The 23,377-nt window shown below is 43.6% G+C and overlaps 1 protein-coding gene across 1 annotated transcript; it reads left to right on the top strand.

Moving 5' to 3' along the window:
• Window positions 1–2,739: 2,739 nt before the first annotated feature.
• LOC138663224 (zinc finger protein 665-like) lies at window positions 2,740–9,119 on the top strand. The gene is made up of 6 exons (XM_069749387.1): window positions 2,740–3,496; window positions 3,626–3,802; window positions 3,885–4,008; window positions 4,092–4,189; window positions 5,073–5,163; window positions 7,276–9,119. The coding sequence occupies exons 1-6, from the start codon at window positions 3,419–3,421 to the stop codon at window positions 9,051–9,053; spliced, it is 2,346 nt and encodes a 781-aa protein (XP_069605488.1). The 5' UTR covers window positions 2,740–3,418; the 3' UTR covers window positions 9,054–9,119.
• The last annotated feature ends 14,258 nt before the right edge of the window (window positions 9,120–23,377 follow it).

Below are 23,377 nucleotides of genomic sequence, written 5' to 3'. Positions count from 1 at the left end.
CTGCTCTGCATAGCTAAGTGCTTCTTTGCTATTTGTTGCTATTTTTTCTGTCCAGCTTGTCTATTTGTTTTGCTGGAAGCTCTGGGACGCAAAGGGTGTACCTCCGTGCCGTTAGTTCGGTACGGAGGGTCTTTTTGCCCCTTTGCGTGGTTTTCTTTAGGGTTTTGTGTAGACCGCAAAGTTATCTTTCCTATCCTCGTTCTGTCTAGAATATCGGGCCTCACTTTGCTGAATCTATTTCATCCCTACGTTTGTCTTTTCATCTTACTCACAGTCATTATATGTGGGGGGCTGCCTTTTCCTTTGGGGTATTTCTCTGAGGCAAGGTAGGCTTATTTTTTCTATCTTCAGGCTAGTTAGTTTCTCAGGCTGTGCCGAGTTGAATAGGGAGCGTTAGGCGCAATCCACGGCTGCCTCTAGTTGTGTTTGGAGAGGATCAGGGATTGCGGTCTGCAGAGTTCCCACGTCTCAGAGCTCGTTCTATTATTTTGGTTTATTGTCAGATCACTGTATGTGCTCTGACCTCCATGTCCATTGTGATACTGAATTGCCTTTCATAACACCGGGGTCTGCAGGGAGGAGAATGAAGGAGACCCTTGGAACAACGCGATCACATCGCATTCCGAGGGTCTCAGGGAATCACGCCGGTGAGCCCCCACCCTGCGCGATGCTTCCCTATGCCACCGGAATGCTGCAATCATGTTTGATCGCAGTGTTTCAGGGGTTAAAGTGTCAGGAGTGGTCACAGTGCCGGATGTCAGCTGTGATAATCAGCTGACATTCAGCCGCGCTCCTCCCGTGAGCGCGGCTGTTCGGGTATGACGTACTATCCCGTCCAGGTCACATGGACGGGACAGGACCTCCGATGGCAGAAAGGGGTTCAGCAATAAGCCCAAAAATATTCAAAACCAGATAAGGCTCAGCTGCATGTTAAAGAACAGGTACATGTCATCAAATCAAGAACTTATAAAAAAAAAAAAAAAAACCTAAGATCTCTGAAACACACTCAACGCATTTCCCCTTTAAAGGTTCATCAGGAGTGAATACAGTATACATAGTATAAAGAGACTACTTAGCTGCTGAAGAAATTGCTATGACCGGCACAATAGCAGGGTTTAGAGTTCAAGCACATAAGGAAACGATACCCCTTCATAGTGTGCTGCATGATACGGTGCATGTTGATCCATGTTGCTATTGTGCCGGTCTTAGCAATTTCTTCAGTCACTATAATTGTGGTATACTGTCCAAACAAACTCTCATTTCAATATCTCTCCTATTCCTTTCCCCATCCCACAGGGCTGGATAGGGGTAGGAGGGACAGTCGCAGGTGTAGGGTGCCCACATGCGCTGGTCGGTAGGAACAGTTCAGTTTAGTGATAGGTACAGGCACCTCCTGCTATCTTTTAAATGGTGGTAGTGGTCCTTGTTATCACCTTACTCCTTTAAAACGTAATTAAAGGTAATTGTTTAAGTATAGTTTTTACACTGTGAATTTCTTTGTTCAATTTTTCTGTACAGGAAAAATCTTAAGGCCCCTTCACATTTAGCGACGCTGCAGCGATACCGACAACGATCCGAATTGCTGCAGCGTCACTGTTTGGTCGCTGGAGAGCTGTCACACAGACCGCTCTCCAGCGACCAACGATGCCGGTAACCAGGGTAAACATCGGGTAACTAAGCGCAGGGCCGCGCTTAGTAACCCGATGTTTACCCTGGTTACCATGCTAAAAGTAAAAAAAAACAAACACTAGATACTTACCTACAGCCGTCTGTCCTCCAGCGCTGCGCTCTGCTTCTCTGCTCTCCTCCTGTACTGTCTGGGAGCCGGAAAGCAGAGCGGTGACGTCACCGCTCTGCTTTCCGGCTCACAGCCAGTACAGGAGGAGTGCAGAGCGCAGCGCTGGAGGACAGACAGCGGTAGGTAAGTATCTAGTGTTTGTTTTTTTTTTACTTTTAGCATGGTAGCCAGGGTAAACATCGGGTTACTAAGCGCGGCCCTGCGCTTAGTTACCCGATGTTTACCCTGGTTACCAGTGAAGACATCGCTGGATCGGTGTCACACACGCCGATCCAGCGATGTCTCCAGGGAGTCCAGCGACGAAATAAAGTTCTGGACTTTATTCAGCGACCAACGATCTCCCAGCAGGGGCCTGATCGTTGGTCGCTGTCACACATAACGATTTCATTAACGATATCGTTGCTACGTCACAAATAGCAACGATATCGTTAACAATATCGTTATGTGTGAAGGTACCTTTATTCTAGCTGTGATTTCCTCATGGGTTGTGCTGACAGCCCATCACTGTGCAGGACGCTTGGCATTTGCCACAGAACAACGGGATTGGCAACTTCGCCACTGGCGCCCTGTGCTCTTCACAGATGAAAGCAGGTTCACACTGAGCACATGTGACAGACGTGACGGCTTCTGGAGACGCCGTGGAGAGCGATCTGCTGCCTGCAACATCCTTCAGCATGACCGGTTTGGCAGGGGGTCAGTAATGGTGTGGGGTGGCATTTCTTTGGAGGGCCACATAGCCCTCCATGTGCTCGCCAGAGGTAGCCTGACTGCCATTAGGTATCGAGATGAGATCCTCAGACCCCTTGTGAGACCATATGCTGATGCGTTTGGCCCTGAGTTACTCCTAATGCAGGACAATGCCAGACCTCATGTGGCTGGAGTGTGTCAGCAGTTCCTGCAAGATGAAGGCATTGAAGCTATGGACTGGCCCGCCCATTCCCCAGACCTGTATCCGATTGAACACATCTGGGACATCATGTCTCGCACGATTCACCAACGTCACGTTGCACCACAGACTGTTCAGGAGTTGGCGGATGCTTTAGTCCAGGTCTGGGAGGAGATCCCTCAGGAGACCGTCTGCTGTCTCATCAGGAGCATGCCCAGGCTTGTATGGAGGTCATACAGGCACATGGAGGCAACACACAATACTGAGCATCATTTCCTTGTCTTGAGGCATTTCCACTGAAGTTGGATCAGCCTGCCATTTGATTTTCCACTATAATTTTGAGTATCAATCCAAATCCAGACCTCCGAGGGATATTTATTCTGATTTACATTGATCATTTTTATGTTTTATTGTTTTCAACACACTCCACTATGTAATGAATAAAGATTTGCAACTGAAATATTTCATTCCGTGATATCTAGGATATGGTATTTGTGTTCCCTTTATTTTTTTTGAGCAGTGTATATAGAGTTTTATTAGTAGATGTAAAGAAGAAAACTAAATACTGTTAAATAATCTCATGTGTTTCCCTTATCTCCAGTAATTGTATTATTACAGAGGATTTTTATGATGTTACATCGGTTCATCTTCTTCTCATTCAGGTCTCTACAATATCGGATCCTCTCAGTGAAGATCTTCTATATAAGAGAATTTTCCTGATTTACCCATCAAAGATGGATATGGACAGAGACAAGATGGCGGAGAGGATATTACACCTCACCCTAGAGATCCTCTTCCGGCTTACTGGAGAGGTGAGAGATTCTGATGACGTCACATTACATCATTCTTATCTATAGGAAAAACAGATGGCCAGAACTGGAGAGGTGAGGACTCTGGAAATGTCTGTAGTGATATTTATTAATGTGTCTCTCCATAACCAGGATTACACAGTAGTGAAGAAGACCTCTAGTGAACACTGTCAGGACCCTGTGTCTGAGGGTTTGGGAAGACCCCTGAGCCCAGTCACGGGGCCTCCACCTCACCTGATACATGAGGATATCAATGACCAGAAGATCCTAGAACTCACCTACAAGATGATTGAGCTGCTGACTGGAGAGGTGACACTTCTGGGAATGCTGGGAGATTATACAGTAACACTGTGAAGGTTTCGGGGAATGACGGTATCATTGTATGTGTCAGGTTCCTATAAGGTGTCAGGATGTCGCCGTCTATTTCTCCATGGATGAGTGGGAGTATTTAGAAGGACACAAAGATCTGTACAAGGATGTCATGATGGAGGTTCCCCAGCCCCTCACATCACCAGGTAATAGACAGGACTAAACACATACGGCCTATAATTATCTGTATGTAAATAATGAATTCAGTCCCTGTATGTGTTTTCTCCAGATCTATCCAGTAAGATGACAACACCAGAGAAGTGTCCCAATCCTCTTCTTCCACAGGACTGTAAACAAGAAGATCCTAATGTTCCTCAGGATCATCAGGTAGATGGAGAGAAGGTGTCATGAGATTCCTCTATGATGAGTAGACGGCTGTGAAGGTCTTGTGCTCAGTCTTGTTTTATTCTCCAGTATTATATGTTTTATACTCGTGTAATGAGAACGGTGCAGATGGCAGGCAGGGCTGCGACCAGGAATTTCGGTGTCCTATACTGGCAAAACTTTTGGGCCCCCTTGGGACTCCGCCCAGGCTACCGCCCCAGCTTCGCCTCCAACTCTCGAACCTTCCACAGTCCCACTGCCCACTTATAGAAAACTCCACATCTGTATCTGTATAATGCAAGCCATAGTAATATATAATTGAATAATGCAGCCCCAGAGCAGTATAATGCACCCCCTTAGTAGTATAATGCACCTCTATAGTAGGATAATGCACCCCCATAGTAGTATAATGCACCCCCATAGTAGTAAAATGTACCTCCATAGTAGAATAATGCACCTCGTAGTATAATGCACCCCCATAGTAGTATAATTCAGTGTCATTCTGCAGCTTTACAAAAAAAAGGTTTATCCTTACCTGGCTGAGGTCCAGCGGAGTTTTCCACCTGATACATCTGAGGCGTGTACCATCATATGTGAGTGTCATTATACGCCGGCAATGTGCCCACTGACATCAGCTGCCAGCTTGTGATCTCCCGCAAGGCAACAGATTTTAACTTGCCGTGCGTCTGACGATGCATGATCAGTTGAGCCGCTGGGGCCCGTAGAGGAGAGGCGGCCTGCTGTGGGCCCCCTCTGCTCGCCAGGCCCCATTCGCCAGTAAGGACTGTAATGCTCTGATGGTTGAACTGATGGCAAGATTAGAGCTGATTATAGATGTGACTATCTTTTCTCTTCATCTGTCTGGAACTATTACGATGTGTTTCAGGGTGAAGATCTGACCCGTATTAATACTACAGAGACATATGTGAGGGGTGATGAGCGGTGTAAAGAGGAGATTCCTACATATGACTACCCAGGTGAGTAGTGACCACTAAATGCAGAGAAGTCACAGATTCTTCTCAGTCACCGGCTGTGGCTGCTTTATCAGTAGTATAACCCGGTCGTATCACAATCGGATGTTCACCATTTTGCCTTTAGACCTCAACATTCTCCTCCATCCAAACTTTGATACATCAGCTGTAAACTGTTATAAAATAATGTATTTGAATGTCTAATATTTCTTCTTGAAACTGATCAGACATCTACCATTGGCCCTTATAATAGTTTAGCTTGAAAGAGCCACTGAGTCCCATACTCTAATTACCCCAGAGAGGTTTATCCACTAGTTACTCATTTATTACTGATGAAGACTGTTGAGTTTGATTATTTAAGTAGATGTGTTATTGTCTTTAGTCACAGTGTTTTACTACAGTAGTTACTGCTCAAATCCTCTGATTTAACCACTTCCCGCTGTCCTTTTTGTTCCTAATCAGGACCCAATTTTTCGAACCTGATGTGTGTCACTTTGTGGTGATCACTTTGGAATTCTTCACAAAGGATAATAGGAAACAAATGGACCTTACAAATTATTTTCCAACTTCTCTTGAATCTGACAATACTCTATATACAGTTGTACACTACTGTCTGGGCACATGGCAGGGTTAAGAAGCTATTTAGCTATTTGACTGCAGATCGTGCAGAAATAGACACGATGCATTGAGGGCACTGTTCGTGGTCACCTGGCAGCTCAAAAGATGGCCACCATGAACAGACTTGGCGCTATCTACTCCATTTTACAGATCCCAGGGATTGCCTTGTTCATCATACTTTAACCTTTCTACATGGGTCTGCACATAGACACCCCTGGGCTTTGGCCATGGTGTTACCTTCTGTTATGTGATGTGAGATGTAGCAAGAATAGTCAGGTAACCGGGTCAGTACCAGGAGAGCAGAGACAATACAAAATCAGAAGACCCAAGAGTAGTCCATAAGCGAGCCGAGGTCACAGCAGACAACAAATAAACAAGCCGGAAGCTGAGCACAGAAGAATTAACCAGAGGAGAAGGCTGTATCTGACAGCTTCCAGCAATATGCTTCAAGCTTTAGTAGGGTGTGGTGCTTTCCAACTTGCTGGAGGAGGGAGCTGGAAAACACACACCCATACTGCCAAACTGGATGGTACTACAAATCCCAGGCACCCTAATCTTAGTGGCAGGACAGAGCCTGCATCTCCCAGAGCTTCTGGTTTCGATGTCTCCTCCATTACCAGTGCAACAGAACCAGACATCACAGGAGCAGATCTCAGATAGGACATACCATATGCAGAAGCCCTAATATGAGAAAATGGCAGAAAACCAGAACAGTAGAAATCCCTATAAATTGGCTTCATTTTGGAAATTATAACCCTCTGGGGATTAATGTATTGGAGTTGTGATTATGTTGACCCCAGAGCCACTTTCCAGAAATTAGCACGCAATGGATATTGGAGAGTGAAAATTGCAAATATGCCATTGTATTACCCAAAACAGTGCCCAGATTGTGCTCCAGGAGACACACATTGTAAATTTAAGTGGGTTCTTATCACTATACTAATGCCAAATACATTATTATTTATAGTTATTCATTTTTATAGCGCCATTTATTCCATGGCACTTTACACAATCTTTTATACATGAATGCTAACTGTGGTTTGGGCACACTGCAAGGCTCAGAAGCGAGGGGAAGGTTTGACTTTGGGAGAGCAGATATTGCTGGATTGGTGTATGGAAGCCATGGTGCTTTTCAAGAGCCTTTGAGCCACTAGTAATGTAGAGAACATTTTTTTTCACTGACAGATGATGGACCTGAGTGGGGACTTGTTTTTTTGTGAGATGAGTAGAAGGTTTATTGGTATATATTTCCTCAACATAACATTGTTTGGTGACTTTTTACTCTCTATTTCGGAGGCAGAATGGACAAACAGTTGAACACCACGCTCTACTGGTTCATCCTGTGAGGTTTTCTATTAGACTGTGAGCTGTCATTGTCTTAGTGAATAATTACGTATTTAACATAACTTGTCATGTTGTGGACAGTTTACGTACAAATGTTAAAATATGTAAAATTCAAGGAATTTTTTTATGAAAACTAATTGGTTTTATTTTTAACAGATGACTGCACCAGGCGTTCAAAGAGGCAGCTGACATCTTCAGTTTTTAAATCAGATAATCTTGAGATCCCACAGGATACAACTGAAGTGAATGCCATTACTCCAGATATACCATCATCCCTTCACAGCCAAGATCTATCGTCTGATCTTTTGAAACAGGTCCTGTCTTCTGATTCATTTCCGACTACTAAGGAAAATCAAAGTCACAAAATAAGCATTAAAAAACAAATTGGTCCTGAAGTAAAGAAGCCATTTTTACTTTTAGAATATGGAAATCATTTTCCTCTCAAAGAATCTTTTCTTAATCATCAAAAAATTCACACAGCAGAGAATAGATTTTCTTGTTCCAAGTGTGGGAGATGTTTTAACCGGAAGTGGAATCTTGTCATACACCAAAGAACTCACACAGGGGAGAAGCCTTTTTCATGTTCAGAATGTGGGAAATGTTTTAACCAGAAATCAGGTTTGGTTGAGCACCAGAGAACTCACACAGGTGAGAAGCCTTTTTCATGTTCAGAATGTGGGAAATGTTTTAACCAGAAATCAGCTTTGGTTACGCACCAGAAAACCCACACAGGGGAGAAGCCTTTTTCATGTTCAGAATGTGGTAAATATTTTACACGCAAATCAAATTTTGTTAAGCATCAGAGAACTCACACAGGGAAAAAGCCTTTTTCATGTTCAGAATGTGAAAAATGTTTTAACCAGAAATCAGGTTTGGTTGAGCACCAGAGAACTCACACAGGTGAGAAGCCTTTTTCATGTTCAGGATGTGGGAAATCTTTTAACAAGAAATCAGTTTTGGTTAAGCACCAGAGAACTCACACAGTTGAGAAGCCTTTTTCATGTTCAGAATGTGGTAAATATTTTTATCAGAAAGCGAATCTTGATAGCCACCAGAGAATCCACACAGGGGAGAAGCCTTTTTCATGTTCAGAATGTGGAAAATGTTTTAATCAGAAAGCGCATCTTGATAGCCACCAGAGAATCCACACAGGGGAGAAGCCTTTTTCCTGTTCAGAATGTGGGAAATGTTTTAATCAGAAAGTGCATCTTGATAGCCACCAGAGAATCCACACAGGGGAGAAGCCTTTTTCCTGTTCAGAATGTGGGAAATGTTTTAACCAGAAATCAGATTTGGTTAAGCACCAGAGATCTCACACAGGTGAGAAGCCTTTTTCATGTTCAGAATGTGGGAAATGTTTTAACCAGAAATCAGATTTGGTTAAGCACCAGAGATCTCACACAGGTGAGAAGCCTTTTTCATGTTCAGAATGTGGGAAATGTTTTAACAAGAAATCAGATTTGGTTAAGCACCAGAGAACTCACACAGGTGAGAAGCCTTTTTCATGTTCAGAATGTGGGAAATATTTTAATCAGAAAGCGAATCTTGATAGCCACCAGAGAATCCACACAGGAGAGAAGCCTTTTTCCTGTTCAGAATGTGGGAAATGTTTTAACTGGAGAGTGCATCTAGATAGCCACCAGAGAATCCACACAGGGGAGAAGCCTTTTTCCTGTTCAGAATGTGGGAAATGTTTTAATCAGAAAGCGCATCTTGATAGCCACCAGAGAATCCACACAGGAGAGAAGCCTTTTTCCTGTTCAGAATGTGGGAAATGTTTTAACCAGAAATCAGATTTGGTTAAGCACCAGAGATCTCACACAGGTGAGAAGCCTTTTTCATGTTCAGAATGTGGGAAATATTTTAATCGGAAATCAGATCTTGTTAGACACCAAAGAATTCACACAGGGGAGAAGCATTTTTCCTGTTCCTAATGTGGGAAATGTTTTACATGGAATTCAACTCTTTAATTCAACTCTTTAATAAACATCAGAGAAGTTGCACAGGGGAGAAGCCTTTTTCATGTTCAGAATGTTGGAAATATTTAACCAAAAATTGTAACTTCTTAAAACAGTTGTCTTACTACTAGGACAACATCTTGTCATCTACTATATAATTGTCTAAGGGTCACTTCCGTCTGTCTGTCTTTCTGTCTGTCTGTCACGGATATTCATTGGTCGCGGCCTCTGTCTGTCATGGAAATCCAAGTCACTGATTGGTCGTGGCAAAACAGCCATGACCAATCAGCGACGGGCACAGTCTGGAAGAAAATGGCTGTTCCTTCCTCCCCGCAGTCAGTGCCTGGCGCCCGCGTACTCCCCTTCAGTCACCTCTCACACAGGGTTAATGCCGGCGGTAACGGACCGCGTTATGCCGCAGGTAACGCACTCCGTAGCCGCTGCTATTAACCCTGTGTGTCCCCAACTTTTTACTATACTACACGGGCTGTGCAATATACTACGTGGGCTGTGCAATATACTACATGGACATGCATATTCTAGAATACCCGATGCGTTAGAATCGGGCCACCATCTAGTTCCTTATATTTGGCCTCGTTAAATCAAAAATACTCATACACAGCTCCTTTGCCAATGCCAATTCAGCGGTGTCAGGATTCATGTGAGGTTGTTACAGTACACAAGCCCTGCGCCCAATCAGTGCCGGCTTCACTGTCCCCGCCTTCGGAAGTATTGAACATAAACAGGAAACCAGAGCCGCGACTGCTCTCTACTTCCTCCTATTGTTTGATTTGAAGTTGGGGACAGTGACATCAGCGCTGATTGGCAGCAGGTCTCACATGACGTGACAAGCTCACATGAGCTTTATGAACGCAAGTGCTGGAACTGCATCGGCATGGAAGGTTTGAATAATTATTTTTATTTTAACAGGATGAAACATAAGGCTTGAGAAGGTATTGTCCAAGTAGAGAACAACCCTTTTAAACATAAAAAAATCCCACACAGCGAGAAGTCCTTATCATACCTAGAGTGTAAAGAATTAATTATTTGAAAATTGTATTTTGTTGACTGTCAAAATTGGCTCTGACCTGGGGAAAATTATATACAATGGGGAAAATAACTATTGGATACTCTACCGATTTTGCAAGTTTTTCCAGATACAAAGAATGAAGTCTGTAATTTTTTTTTTTTGTAGGTACACTTCAACTGTAAGAGACAGAATTTAAAAGCCAGGAAATAAGTGTATGATTTTTGCATAATTAATTTGCATTTTATTGCATCAAATACTGTATTTTTCGGACTTTAAGATGCACCAGACAATAAGACTTATCTACGGTAGGTTTTAAAGGAGGAAATTAGGGAAATAAAAACTGAAGCAAAAAATGTGGAAAAACTTGTACATATTCCAGATGTCCATCGGTAGACCTATCGGCCACTGAAAGCATGAGCAGCTAGGTGCAACGAGTGCAAAGTGCGGATTTCTCCTTAAGCAGATCATGTAATGGCTCCGTATTTACACTTAGCAGAATGCCCCTGATGTGGGGAACATCATGAGCATCGTGTCGTACTTATGTGAGGTTCACATAGCAAATTATGCATAAAAAATAGTTTTCATATTGTAAGAAAAGGGGAGGTTTCAGCCCTTAAAGGGAACCTGTCACCTGAATTTGGCGGGACTGGTTTTGGGTCATATGGGTGGAGTTTTCGGGTGTTTGATTCACCCTTTCCTTACCCGCTGGCTGCAATATTGGATTGAAGTTCATTCTCTGTCCTCCATAGTACACGCCTGCACAAGGCAAGATTGCTTTGCGCACGCGTGTACTATGGAGGACAGAGAATGAACTTCAATCCAATATTGCAGCCAGCATGCAGCCAGCGGGTAAGGAAAGGGTGAATCAAACACCCAAAAACTCCGCCCATATGACCCAAAACCAGTCCCGCCAAATTCAGGTGACAGTCCCTTTAAGTGATGTCACCACAAGGGGAGTGCCTGGGCTTTAGGCAGGGAATATCTGTGTAAAGTAGGATTCTTGCAATGTCTTTTGCTGGGGATTCAGCTACGACAGGCTGTGCAAACTGACCTGAGAATAAGTGGGGAAGGTCCCCTCCCCCAGCCAGCATACGGCGTATCATTGAATGATATGAACGAATCGTAAGTCAATTTTCACCGTTAATCCCTTTTGATTTGTAATTGCGATATACACATGATTCGTCTTCTTTATAATATCTTTTTAATAACATAGTAAGGCCGAAAAAAGACATTTGTCCATCCAGTTCAGCCTATATTCGATCATAATAAATCCTCAGATCTACGTCCTTCTACAGAACCTAATAATTGTATGATACAATATTGTTCTGCTCCAGGAAGACATCCAGGCCTCTCTTGAACCCCTCGACTGAGTTCGCCATCACCACCTCCTCAGGCAAGCAATTCCAGATTCTCACTGCCCTAACAGTATAGAATCCTCTTCTATGTTGGTGGAAAAACCTTCTCTCCTCCAGACGCAAAGAATGCCCCCTTGTGCCTGTCACCTTCCTTGGTATAAACAGATCCTCAGCGAGATATTTGTATTGTCCCCTTATATACTTATACATGGTTATTAGATCGCCCCTCAGTCGTCTTTTTTCTAGACTAAATAATCCTAATTTCGCTAATCTATCTGGGTATTGTAGTTCTCCCATCCCCTTTATTAATTTTGTTGCCCTCCTTTGTACTCTCTCTAGTTCCATTATATCCTTCCTGAGCACCGGTGCCCAAAACTGGACACAGTACTCCATGTGCGGTCTAACTAGGGATCATCTGCAAATATCGATATTTTACTGTGTAAACCTTCTACCAGATCATTAATGAATATGTTGAAGAGAACAGGTCCCAATACCGACCCCTGCGGTACCCCACTGGTCACAGCGACCCAGTTAGAGACTATACCATTTATAACCACCCTCTGCTTTCTATCACTAAGCCAGTTACTAACCCATTTACACACATTTTCCCCCAGACCAAGCATTCTCATTTTGTCTACCAACCTCTCGTGCGGCACGGTATCAAACGCTTTGGAAAAATCGAGATATACCACGTCCAATGACTCACCATGGTCCAGCCTATAGCTTACCTCTTCATAAAAACTGATTAGATTGGTTTGACAGGAGCGATTTCTCATAAACCCATGCTGATATGGAGTTAAACAGTTATTCTCATTGAGATAATCCAGAATAACATCCCTCAGAAACCCTTCAAATATTTTACCAACAATAGAGGTTAGACTTACTGGCCTATAATTTCCAGGTTCACTTTTAGAGCCCTTTTTGAATATTGGCACCACATTTGCTATGCGCCAGTCCTGCGGAACAGACCCCGTCGCTATAGAGTCCCTAAAAATAAGAAATAATGGTTTATCTATTACATTACTTAGTTCTCTGTTATGATAAGGCAATTCAGCACCACAATGGACATAGAAGCCAGAGCACACACAGTGACCTGACAACAACCCAAAAACATAGAACGAGCTCTGAGACGTGGAAACTCTGCTGACCGCAATCCCTAATCCTCTCCAACACACACTAGAGGCAGCCGTGGATTGCGCCTAACGCTCCCTATGCAACTCGGCACAGCCTGAGAAACTAGCTAGCCTGAAGATAGAAAATAAGCCTACCTTGCCTCAAGGAAATACCCCAAAGGAAAAGGCAGCCCCCACATATAATGACTGTGAGTTAAGATGAAAAGACAAACGTAGAGATGAAATAGATTTAGCAAAGTGAGGCCCGACTTTCTGAACAGAGCGAGGATAGGAAAGGTAACTTTGCGGTCAACACAAAACCCTACAAACAACCACGCAAAAGGGGGCAAAAAGACCCTCCGTACCGAACTAACGGCACGGAGGTACACCCTCTGCGTCCCAGAGCTTCCAGCAAGCAAGAAAAAACAAATACGCAAGCTGGACAGGAAAAAACAGCAAACAAAATAACAAAAGCGGAACTTAGCTATGCAGAGCAGCAGGCCACAGGAACGATCCAGGAGGAAGCAAGTCCTATACTAGAACATTGACTGGAGGCCAGGATCAGAGCACCAGGTGGAGTTAAATAGAGCAGCACCTAACGACTTCACCACATCACCTGAGGAAGGAAACTCAGTAGCCGCAGTCCCACTCTCCTCCACCAACGGAAGCTCACAGACAGAATCAGCCGAAGTACCACTTGTGACCACAGGAGGGAGCTCTGCCACAGAATTCACAACAGTTCTCTTAGTACTCGTGGGTGTATGCCAACCGGACCCGGAGATTTATCTATTTTAATCTTATTTAGACGGTTTCGCACCTCTTCTTGGGTTAGATTGGTGACCCTTAATATAGGGTTTTCATTGTTTCTTGGGATTTCACCTAGCATTTCATTTTCCACCGTGAATACCGTGGAGAAAAAGGTGTTTAATATGTTAGCTTTTTCCTCGTCATCTACAACCATACTTTCCTCACAATTTTTTAAGGGGCCTACATTTTCAGTTTTTATTCTTTTACTATTGATATAGTTGAAGAACAGTTTGGGATTAGTTTTACTCTCCTTAGCAATGTGCTTCTCTGTTTCCTTTTTGGCAGCTTTAATTAGTTTTTTAGATAAAGTATTTTTCTCCCTATAGTTTTTTAGAGCTTCAATGGTGCCATCCTGCTTTAGTAGTGCAAATGCTTTCTTTTTACTGTTAATTGCCTGTCTTACGTCTTTGTTTAGCCACATTGGGTTTTTCTTATTTCTAGTCCTTTTATTCCCACAAGGTATAAACCACTTAGTGCCTATTTAGGATGTTCTTAAACATTTTCCATTTATTATCTGTATTCTTATTTCTGAGGATATTGTCCCAGTCTACCAGATTAAGGGCATCTCTAAGCTGGTCAAACTTTGCCTTCCTAAAGTTCAGTGTTTTTGTGACTCCCTGACAAGTCCCCCTAGTGAAAGACAGGTGAAATTGTACAATATTGTGGCCGCCATTTCCTACATGCCCGACCACCTGCAGATTTGTTATTCTGTCAGGTCTATTAGATAGTATTAGGTCTATAAGTGCTGCTCCTCTGGTTGGATTCTGCACCAATTGTGAAAGATAATTTTTCTTGGTTATTAGCAGAAACCTGTTGCCTTTATGGGTTTCACAGGTTTCTGTATCCCAGTTAATATCCGGGTAGTTAAAGTCCCCCATAACCAGGACCTCATTATGGGTTGCAGCTTCATCTATCTGCTTTAGAAGTAGACTTTCCATGATTTCTGTTATATTTGGGGGTTTGTAACAGACCCCAATGAGAATTTTGTTACCATTTTTCCCTCCATGAATTTCGACCCATATGGACTCGACATCCTCATTCCCTTCGCTAATATCCTCCCTTAAAGTGGACTTTAGACAAGACTTTACATAGAGACAAACCCCTCATCCTCTCCGATTTTTACGATTCTTTCTAAACAGACTGTAACCCTGTAAGTTAACTGCCCAGTCATAGCTTTCATCTAACCATGTCTCGGTTATTCCCAGTATGTCAAAGTTACCTGTAGATATTTCTGCTTTTAGTTCTTCCATCTTGTTTGTCAGGCTTCTGGCGTTTGCGAGCATGCAGTTTAGAGGATTTTGTTTTCCAATCTCCTCGCTGTGGATTGTTTTAGAAATGTTCTTACCTCCCTTCTGAGTATGTTTTCCTGGGTCTTCTTTGTTCGAGTCTGTTTTTCTTCCCATCCCCTCTTCTAGTTTAACACCCTCCTGATGAGTGTAGTGAGTCTTCTGGCGAATGTGTGTTTCCCAGGTTTGTTGAGGTGTAGTCCGTCTCTGGCGAGGAGTCCATCGTACAAGTAATTCACACCGTGGTCCAGGAATCCGAATCCTTGTTGTCTGCACCATCGTCTTAGCCAGTTGTTCGCATCAAGGATCCTGTTCCATCTCCTGGTGCCATGCCCGTCTACTGGAAGGATAGAAGAAAAAACTACCTGTGCATCCAGTTCCTTTACTTTCTTCCCCAACTCTTCAAAGTTCTTGCAAATTGTTGGTAGGTCCTTCCTTGCCGTGTCATTGGTGCCAACATGTATCAGAAGAAATGGGTGGACGTCCTTGGAGCTGAAGAGCTTTGGTATCCTATCGGTCACATCCTTGATCATCGCACCTGGAAGGCAGCATACTTCTCTTGCGGTTATGTCCAGTCTGCAGATGGCTGCTTCTCTGCCTCTCAGTAGTGAGTCTCCCACCACCACCACCACTCTTCGTTGCTTCTTGGCTGTACTTTTTTCTGTCACTTGTTGCTGTGTGCCCTTTTTCTTTTTTGCTTGCTGGTATTGCTTCATCCTTAGGTGTGCCATCTTCATCCTCTACAAAGATTTGATATCGGTTCTTCAGTTGTGTGGTTGGTGATTTCTCCATGGTCTTGCTTCTTTTGGTCACATGCTTCCACTCATCTGCTTTTGGAGGTTCTCTGACACTTTTTTCACCTTCTGTGACCAATAGAGATGCTTCTGTTCTGTCTAGGAAGTCTTCATTCTCTTTGATGAGTTTCAAAGTTGCTATTCTTTCTTCCAGACCCCGCACCTTTTCTTCTAAAAGGGCCACTAGTCTACACTTCTGACAGGTGAAATTGGATTCTTCTTCTGGTCGATCTGTGAACATGTAGCACATGCAGCTCACCATGTAAGTTGTCACATCTGCCATTTTGCTCCTAGATCCTGCTGACTTGCTGTGTGTTTTCCTTCTTGTGTAATCTACTCAGCCAAGCTTTCTTGCAATAATGTCCTACAGGCAAAAATTCTCGCGCCTTACGGCGCGCGCTTTGGTGATGCTTTCCAAGCAACTGGTCCCGGCTGTACCCAACGATCTTCTTGCTGAGTGGAAAAACGAAGACTAAGGGGTGATCTTATTTTAATGTATAAATATATGAGGGGACAGTACAAAGACCTTTCTGATGATCTTTTTAATCATAGACTTGAGACAGGGACAATGGGGCCAATTTCTCCTGTTGCCCTTGGGAAAAAAACAAAACTGGGGGCTAAAAAATAATTTTTTGGGGGAAAAAAAGATTTTTTATTTTCACGGCTCTGCGTTATAAACTATTGAAGCACTTGGGGGCTCAGAGTTCTCAAAACACATCTAGATAAGTTCCTTGGGGGGTCTGTTACCCTCGGAAAAATACAAAACTGGGGGCTAAAAAATAATTTGTGTGGGAAAAAATGTGCTTTATTTTTACGGCTCTGCATTATAAACTTCTGTGAAGCCCTTGGTGGGTCAAAGCGCTCACCACACATCTAGATAAGTTCCTTAGGGGGTCTACTTTCCAAAATGGTGTCACTTGTGGGGGGTTTCAATGTTTAGGCACATCAGTTGATCTCCAAATGCAACATGGCGTCCCATCTCAATTCCTGTCAATTTTGCATTGAAAAGTCAAACGGCGCTCCTTCCCTTCCGAGCTCTCCCATGCGCCCAAACAGTGGTTTACCCTCACATATGGGGTATCAGCGTACTCAGGACAAATTGTACAACTTTTGGGGTCCATTTTCTCCTGTTACTTTTGGTAAAATAAAGCAAATTGGAGCTGAAATAAATTTTTTGTGAAAAAAAGTTAAAAGTTCATTTTTATTTAAACATTCCAAAAATTCCTGTAAAGCACCAGAAGGGTTAATAAACTTCTTGAATATGGTTTTGAGCATCTTGAGGGGTGCAGTTTTTAGAATGGTGTCACACTTGGGTATTTTCTATCATATAGACCCCTCAAAATGACTTCAAATGAGATGTGGTCCCTAAAAAAAAAATGGTGTTGTAAAAATGAGAATTTGCTGGTCAACTTTTAACCCTTATAACTCCCTAACAAAAAAAATTTTTGGTTCCAAAATTGTGCTGATGTAAAGTAGACATGTGGGAAATGTTACTTATTAAGTATTTTGTGTGACATATCTCTGTGATTTAATTGCATAAAAATTAAAAGCAGGTAATATCAAATAAATTTTACCACTATCATGAAGTACAATATGTCACGAGAAAACATTGTCAGAATCACTGGGATCCGTTGAAGTGTTCCAGAGTTATAACCTCATAAAGGGACAGTGGTCAGAATTGTAAAAATTGGCCCAGTCATTAACGTGCAAACCACCCTTGGGGGTAAAGGGGTTAATTCTCTACATGCTTTCTTTTTGTCACTTATTGTGCCCCTTACAGCTCTATTTAGCCATATTGGTTTCCTCCTACAGTTAAGTCCATATATATTTGGACAGAGACTACATTTTTCAAATTTTGGTTACAGACATTACCACAATGAATTTTAGACAAAACAATTCAGATGCAGTTGAATTTCAGAATTTCCGCTTTTATTTGAGGGTATCCACATTAAAATTGGCTAAAGGGTTTAGGAGTTTCAGCTCCTTAACATGTGCCACCCTGTCCAAATAAATATGGACTTAACTGTATTTCTAGTATGTTTATTCCCATACGGTATATACTGTGGACAGGTCCTATCCAGGATGTTAATAAACGTCTTCCATTTTCTTTGTGTATTTTTATGTCTCAGGATATCGTCCCAGTTAATTGCACCAAGATCATCTCTCATCTGTTGGAAATTTGCCCTCCTGAAGTTTAGTGTCCTTGTAACCCCTCTACTACACATCTTTCATTAAAGGATACATGAAAACTTATTATTTTGTGATCACTATTACTCAAGTGACCCCCAACCCTTATATTTGCTATGTGGTCTGGCCTGTTCGTTAATATTAGGTCTAGCTGTGCCCCCCTTCTTGTTGGGTCCTGAACCAGTTGGGAAAGGTAGTTGTCTCTCATAGTTGTCAAAGCATTAAGCTATTTACCGGTAGCGGCATTTTTTGGAGGCCTATGACAGCACCACGAGAGAGGGGATCCGCCCCTTAGGAACAGGAAACCCACAGATACAAAAGGGCGGCACCTCTCCCACGTATCAGTTGTATTACAGAGCCTGAGAGGACTACCGCAGTTAATGACAAGCAAACACATTATATACAGTTAAATACAATATCCTCAATAAAGTAACAATCCAGATATCACACGTGAGACACTCCATCTCTTTTTTTTTTTTTTTTTACATTTTAAGGAAGTGCAACCCCCACGTTAATAGGGAGGAAACTAAGGGTGCTGTCATGGGCCTCCGAAAAATGCCGCTACCGGTAAAAAGCTCAATGCTTTATTCGGACTGCCATGACAGCACCATGAGAGATTTACAGAGATGTAAGCCATTTTAGGGAGAGACCACAGCCTGCAGCACCCTTAACCCAAAGGTGAGATCTGAGGAGAACCCCAAGTCCAACCGATAGTGTTTAAAAAAGGTGGAAGGGGATGACCATGTGGCCACCTTACATATCTGGTTGATTGACACTCCAGACCTTTCCTCCCAGGTTCTCCTGGGCCAGAAAGGAGCAATCAGAATGACCTTCGCACGATCTTCCCTGATTTTCCTCACCACTAGAGGTAACAGGTTCAATGGTGGGAAGGCGTAGGCCAGAGTAAAATCCCATTTTATGAGGAATGCATCCACTGCCAGCGGATTTTCCCTGGGATTCAGAGAACAAAAGTTTTTTACTTTCTTGTTGTCTCTTGTAGCAAATAGGTCCACCACTGGCCGACACCATCTGCTGACAATCTGATTGAAGATATCTCCATTTAGAGACCATTCTCCTTGTCTTAGTATATTGCGACTGAGAAAGTCCGCTTTTATATTTTCCTTCCCTCTGATGTGGAGAGCAGTCAAAGATTGAAAATTCGTTTCTGCCATCTGGAACAGGCGATCTGTGACCTGCATCAGAGTCTCGGAATGCGATCCACCATGATGATTTATATAGGCGACTGCCACCTGGTTGTCTGAGAGGATCCTGATGTGGTGGCCCTGCAGATACATGAGTAGTTTTTTAACTGCCAACTCAATTGCCAAAAATTCTCTTTGATTGGATGAAGGCGTTGTGTATGGTTCCCATTGTCCCTGAACCACAATGTCATTCATGTGAGCCCCCCACCCTGAGGAGCTAGCATCCGTGGTTATCACCCGGGGCATATCTATTATCCAGGGAACTCCTGCCGACAAATTATCCCTATTCAGCCACCACTCTAGGGATTCCAGAGTTGTCGGTTTCAAAGTTATTTTTCCCCTAATACACCACTCAAGATTTTGTCATTAATCAAAACATCTTTCTGAAGGGGTCTAGAATGAAATTGTGCCCGTTTTACCGCTGGGATGCATGATGTGAGGGACCCCAGAAGGGACATAGCTTGTCGAAGGGTCATAGAGGGTGTATTAATCGCTTTTAATGCCTGATGCTGAATCTGATTTAATTTATTTTCTGGAAGGAGACACTGTTGTGTAGTTGAATCTAATAACAACCCTAAAACTTTTGAATTTTTGGTGGCTGCACCTGGATTTTTCATAATTAATTATCCAACCTAGGTATTCCAATTTAACTCTAGTTATCTTTAGTTGAGACAAACAGTGTTCCACTGAGTTCCCTGCTATGAGGAAATCATCAAGGTAGGAAACAATAAGAATATTGGATTCCCACAAATGTGCCATAACCTCTGCAATTATTTTTGTAAATACCCTAGGGGCAGAAGTTATACCGAAGGGAAGTGCTCTGTACTGAAAATGGTGAACTACTCCCCCCATTAATACTACTACCCTCAGGAATTGTTGGAAATCTTTATGAATGGGCACATGATAATAGGCATCTTTTAAATCGACTACTACCATAAAACAATTTTTGAACAGCATCTTTATTGTTGAGTTGATGGACTCCATCTTAAACGTATGTTTAACCAGGTAACTATTAAGATGTCTGAGATTTATAATGGTCCTATAAGTCTTATCAGGCTTCTGAATAAGAAACCGGGGAGAATAAAATCCCTTCCCTTTATCAGACTTTGGAACCTCTATAAGGACATTTTTAGAACAAAGAGACCACACCTCTTCGTCTAAAGCGGATTGTTCCAGGGGAGAACGTAAAGTTAATTTAAAATTATCCCGTGGGGTACGGATAAACTCAAGCATGAGACCCCGAGAAATAGTGTTTTGTACACAAACACTATTTGTGATCTCTGACCATTCTGAATAGAAATGCAATAGTCTACCCCCACCGGGATTTCTAGTCATTTGTCCTCCTTCTTTCTCTCCTTTGAAGAGCGACGGAACATATATCCTGTACCTCTTCTCCGTCTATCATCCCATCTAGACCGATCTCTTACAGGTGAAAAGACACGCTTTCTTCCCCGACTAAATCTCTTCTTATTGAAGGGACGACGATAGGACCCAAATAGATTAGGGAACTTATTTTTGTCGTCTCCTGCTTTCTCTAGGAGTTCATCCAAGGTGGGACCAAATAAATATTCTCCTTTGCACGGAATGACACAAAGCTTTCATCTCGTTTGTATATCACCTGGCCAGGATTTTAACCATAGGGCTCTCATAGCCACATTCAAGAGTCCTGCTGCTCTAGCAGCTAGTTTAAGAGAGTCAATGGAAGCGTCTGACAAGAAGGCAGCCGCCTCTTGAATCACCGGTAAAGCAGTAAGAATAGAGTCTCTAGAAGCTTCCTCTTTCAACTGGGTCTCTAACTGATCCAGCCAAACCATCATTGATCTGGCTGTACAGGCTGAAGCCACCGTCTTAACACTAGGACTACTGGTATAGTCATTTTGACTACTTACTTGCATTAGTTCTAGTCAGGGTTCACGAGTCCAGTAGTCCTAGTGTTAAGGAACCGGCCTCCATTTCCCAGGTACCTCTTAGAAAAGTGTCCGCCTTCCTGTCAAGGGGGTCCTTAAGGGTTCCCATATCCTCAAAGGGGCCCGTATTGCCACTTTGGCTATTGCCTCATCCAACTTAGGGGCTTTATCCCAATTGATGACTGCCAGGTCATCAAATGGATACCTGCGTTTCTTTGCTGGTGGTAAGGAACCTTTTTTCTCAGGCTTCTTCCACTCCTTATTAATAAGTTCTTGAATTTTTTCATTGAGCGGAAAAACTCTTCGTTTCTTTTGCTCCAATCCACTAAACATAATTTCCTCCTTGGAAAGTTGGGGTTTGGGTTCTGATATGCCCATTGTTCCTCTGACTGCTTTAATCAACTTATCTATCCTTTCAAGGGGTAGACAGAAGCGAGCGAGCGGTGTCTTCGTCCGAGGAAGATGCAGCTGAACCGGCGAAAATTTCATCCCTATCCTCATCCGCTGAAGAATCGGAGAACAATGGAGCTTTATATTTAGAACTTCCTGCTTGAGATAGGCCCTTTATGGATTGTTTGACTTCCATCCTGACCATCTCTTTCAGACTTGCGGCCATAGTAAGGGATTCTTCCGCCACCTGAGGGGGCAAGTAAGGCAATCTAATCTATGTAGATATAATGCTATCATCCCCTCCCCCTTCCTGAGACCTCACCGTCTGCTGGATACAAGGGGCACATAGTTTTTTAGGGAACAAATCAGGTAAGGGAACGCCGCAGATGGCGTATTCTCTGTGTTTCGCTTACTGATGCATTTCTTCCCCTATAATAAAGCATATAAGGGGGAATCACGTCACTGGGTGAACTTTCACGAAGATCACTTACCAGCGGCTGCCCAAAGAAAAGATACCGGAATATGAGGGGGATTCTTCCTGGCTGATGCTCCAGACCCGTCTGGAGGAGCTTTTGCGGCCAGATTCACTACTCCTTCTGTCGCGTTCCTTTCCTTTGGGCTTCTGAGACACCTCTTCCAGCAGCTGAGGCTGCTGTTCATGCTCGTCCTCCATGCTCACAATATGAGGCCAGAAGCAAGAAACTACGATCCGGAGTTCTTTATATAACCCCTCCTCTGGTCAGCAGATATGCCAAGCGCTCCCCTGATTTGCTGCCTGCCTCTCCCCAGGTGCAGGAGGTCATCTCTGGGGGCTGATTGCAAGCAGCATGCAACTATCGGTGGGTGCCGCCATCTTCGATGCACTGCGCATTCGCCGGACCCCGAAAACCCGGAAGTGACTGTCGGTTCCGCCCCCGACGTCACCCCAGCTCCCAGCGGTTCCTCTCGGCGCCTAGAGCAGCGTGGGACGCCGGGCTAACCCACAGCACACCGGGTGGCACCTCCAAATGCCACCGCCGCTACAGATAGAGCCCCCAGCCACACCATCCCACCGGGAGGAGACTCAAGGGACATACTCACCTAGCGCTGGCCTCATAGACAGGACACCACCGGTGACCGCTCCCTGCTGAAATATCACCGCCATGCAGCCCTGCCAGGACCACCGTGACATCTCCAGGATCTCTGCACCGTCCGAGGTAGGAAACCCCCCCCCGCTACCTGAGTCGGTCGAACGGCCTGGGATCCTTTTGCAAATTCTATAGGATTCCATCCCTTTAGGAACAGGAAACCAACTGATACGTGGGAGAGGTGCCGCCCTTTTGTATCTGTGGGTTTCCTGCTCCTAAGGGGCGGATCCCCTCTCTCGTGGTGCTGTCATGGGAGTCCGAATTAAAACCAATTACCTTTGCTGGAACTGCAGGTTTCCGTTCCCCAGTGTAATTCAGGGTAGTTGAGGTCCCCCATAATAATGACTTCTCCTTGAGTCGCAGCTTCATCTATTTGCCTTACGAAGATATTCTCAGTTGCTTCCATTATTTTGGGAGACTTATAACTAAGCCCTATCAGTAATTTATTATTTTTTCCCCCTCACCTTATCTCCACCCACAGGGACCCTACATTTTCATTAGATTCACCTATATTATCACGCAGGATGGGTTATAAGGATGATTTTACATAGACACACCCCTCCCTCTCGCTTATCTGTACGGTCATTTCTGAACAGACTATAGCCCTTCAAATTAACAGCCCAGTCATGGCTCTCATCCAGCCATGTTTCAGATATTCCCACCATGTCATAATTATGCTCCAACAACATTAAGTCTAATTCCTCCATTCTGTTGGTGAGGCTTTTGGCATTAGTATACACTTTATGCATCTCTCTGTATCTCTATTCTCTCTTAAATTATTAGCTGTTCTAACCCCCCCCCCCCCATGACACCCCCAACTTCTTTATTTGTGCCCAGGTCTCTATCTGCATCTTCCCCTCCTATAAAATGAATACCCTCCCCCCAATCCCTAGTTTAAACACTCCTCCAACCTTCTAGCCATTTCATCCCCCTACACAGCTGCACCCAATTAAGGTGCACCCCATTGAAGTGCAGCCCGTCCCTAGCATAGAACCTGTATCCAACTGAGAAGTCGGCCCATTTCTCCAGGAACCCAAACCCCTCTTCCTACACTAATTCCTGAGCCACTTATTTATCTCCCTAATCTCCCGTTGCCTCTCTGG

Source organism: Ranitomeya imitator, chromosome 2 (genome assembly GCF_032444005.1).
Source record: "Ranitomeya imitator isolate aRanImi1 chromosome 2, aRanImi1.pri, whole genome shotgun sequence".
Classification (NCBI taxonomy): Eukaryota; Metazoa; Chordata; class Amphibia; order Anura; family Dendrobatidae; genus Ranitomeya; species Ranitomeya imitator.
Note: the sequence above shows the minus strand (reverse complement) of the source record. Positions and strands in the feature narration are given on the sequence as shown.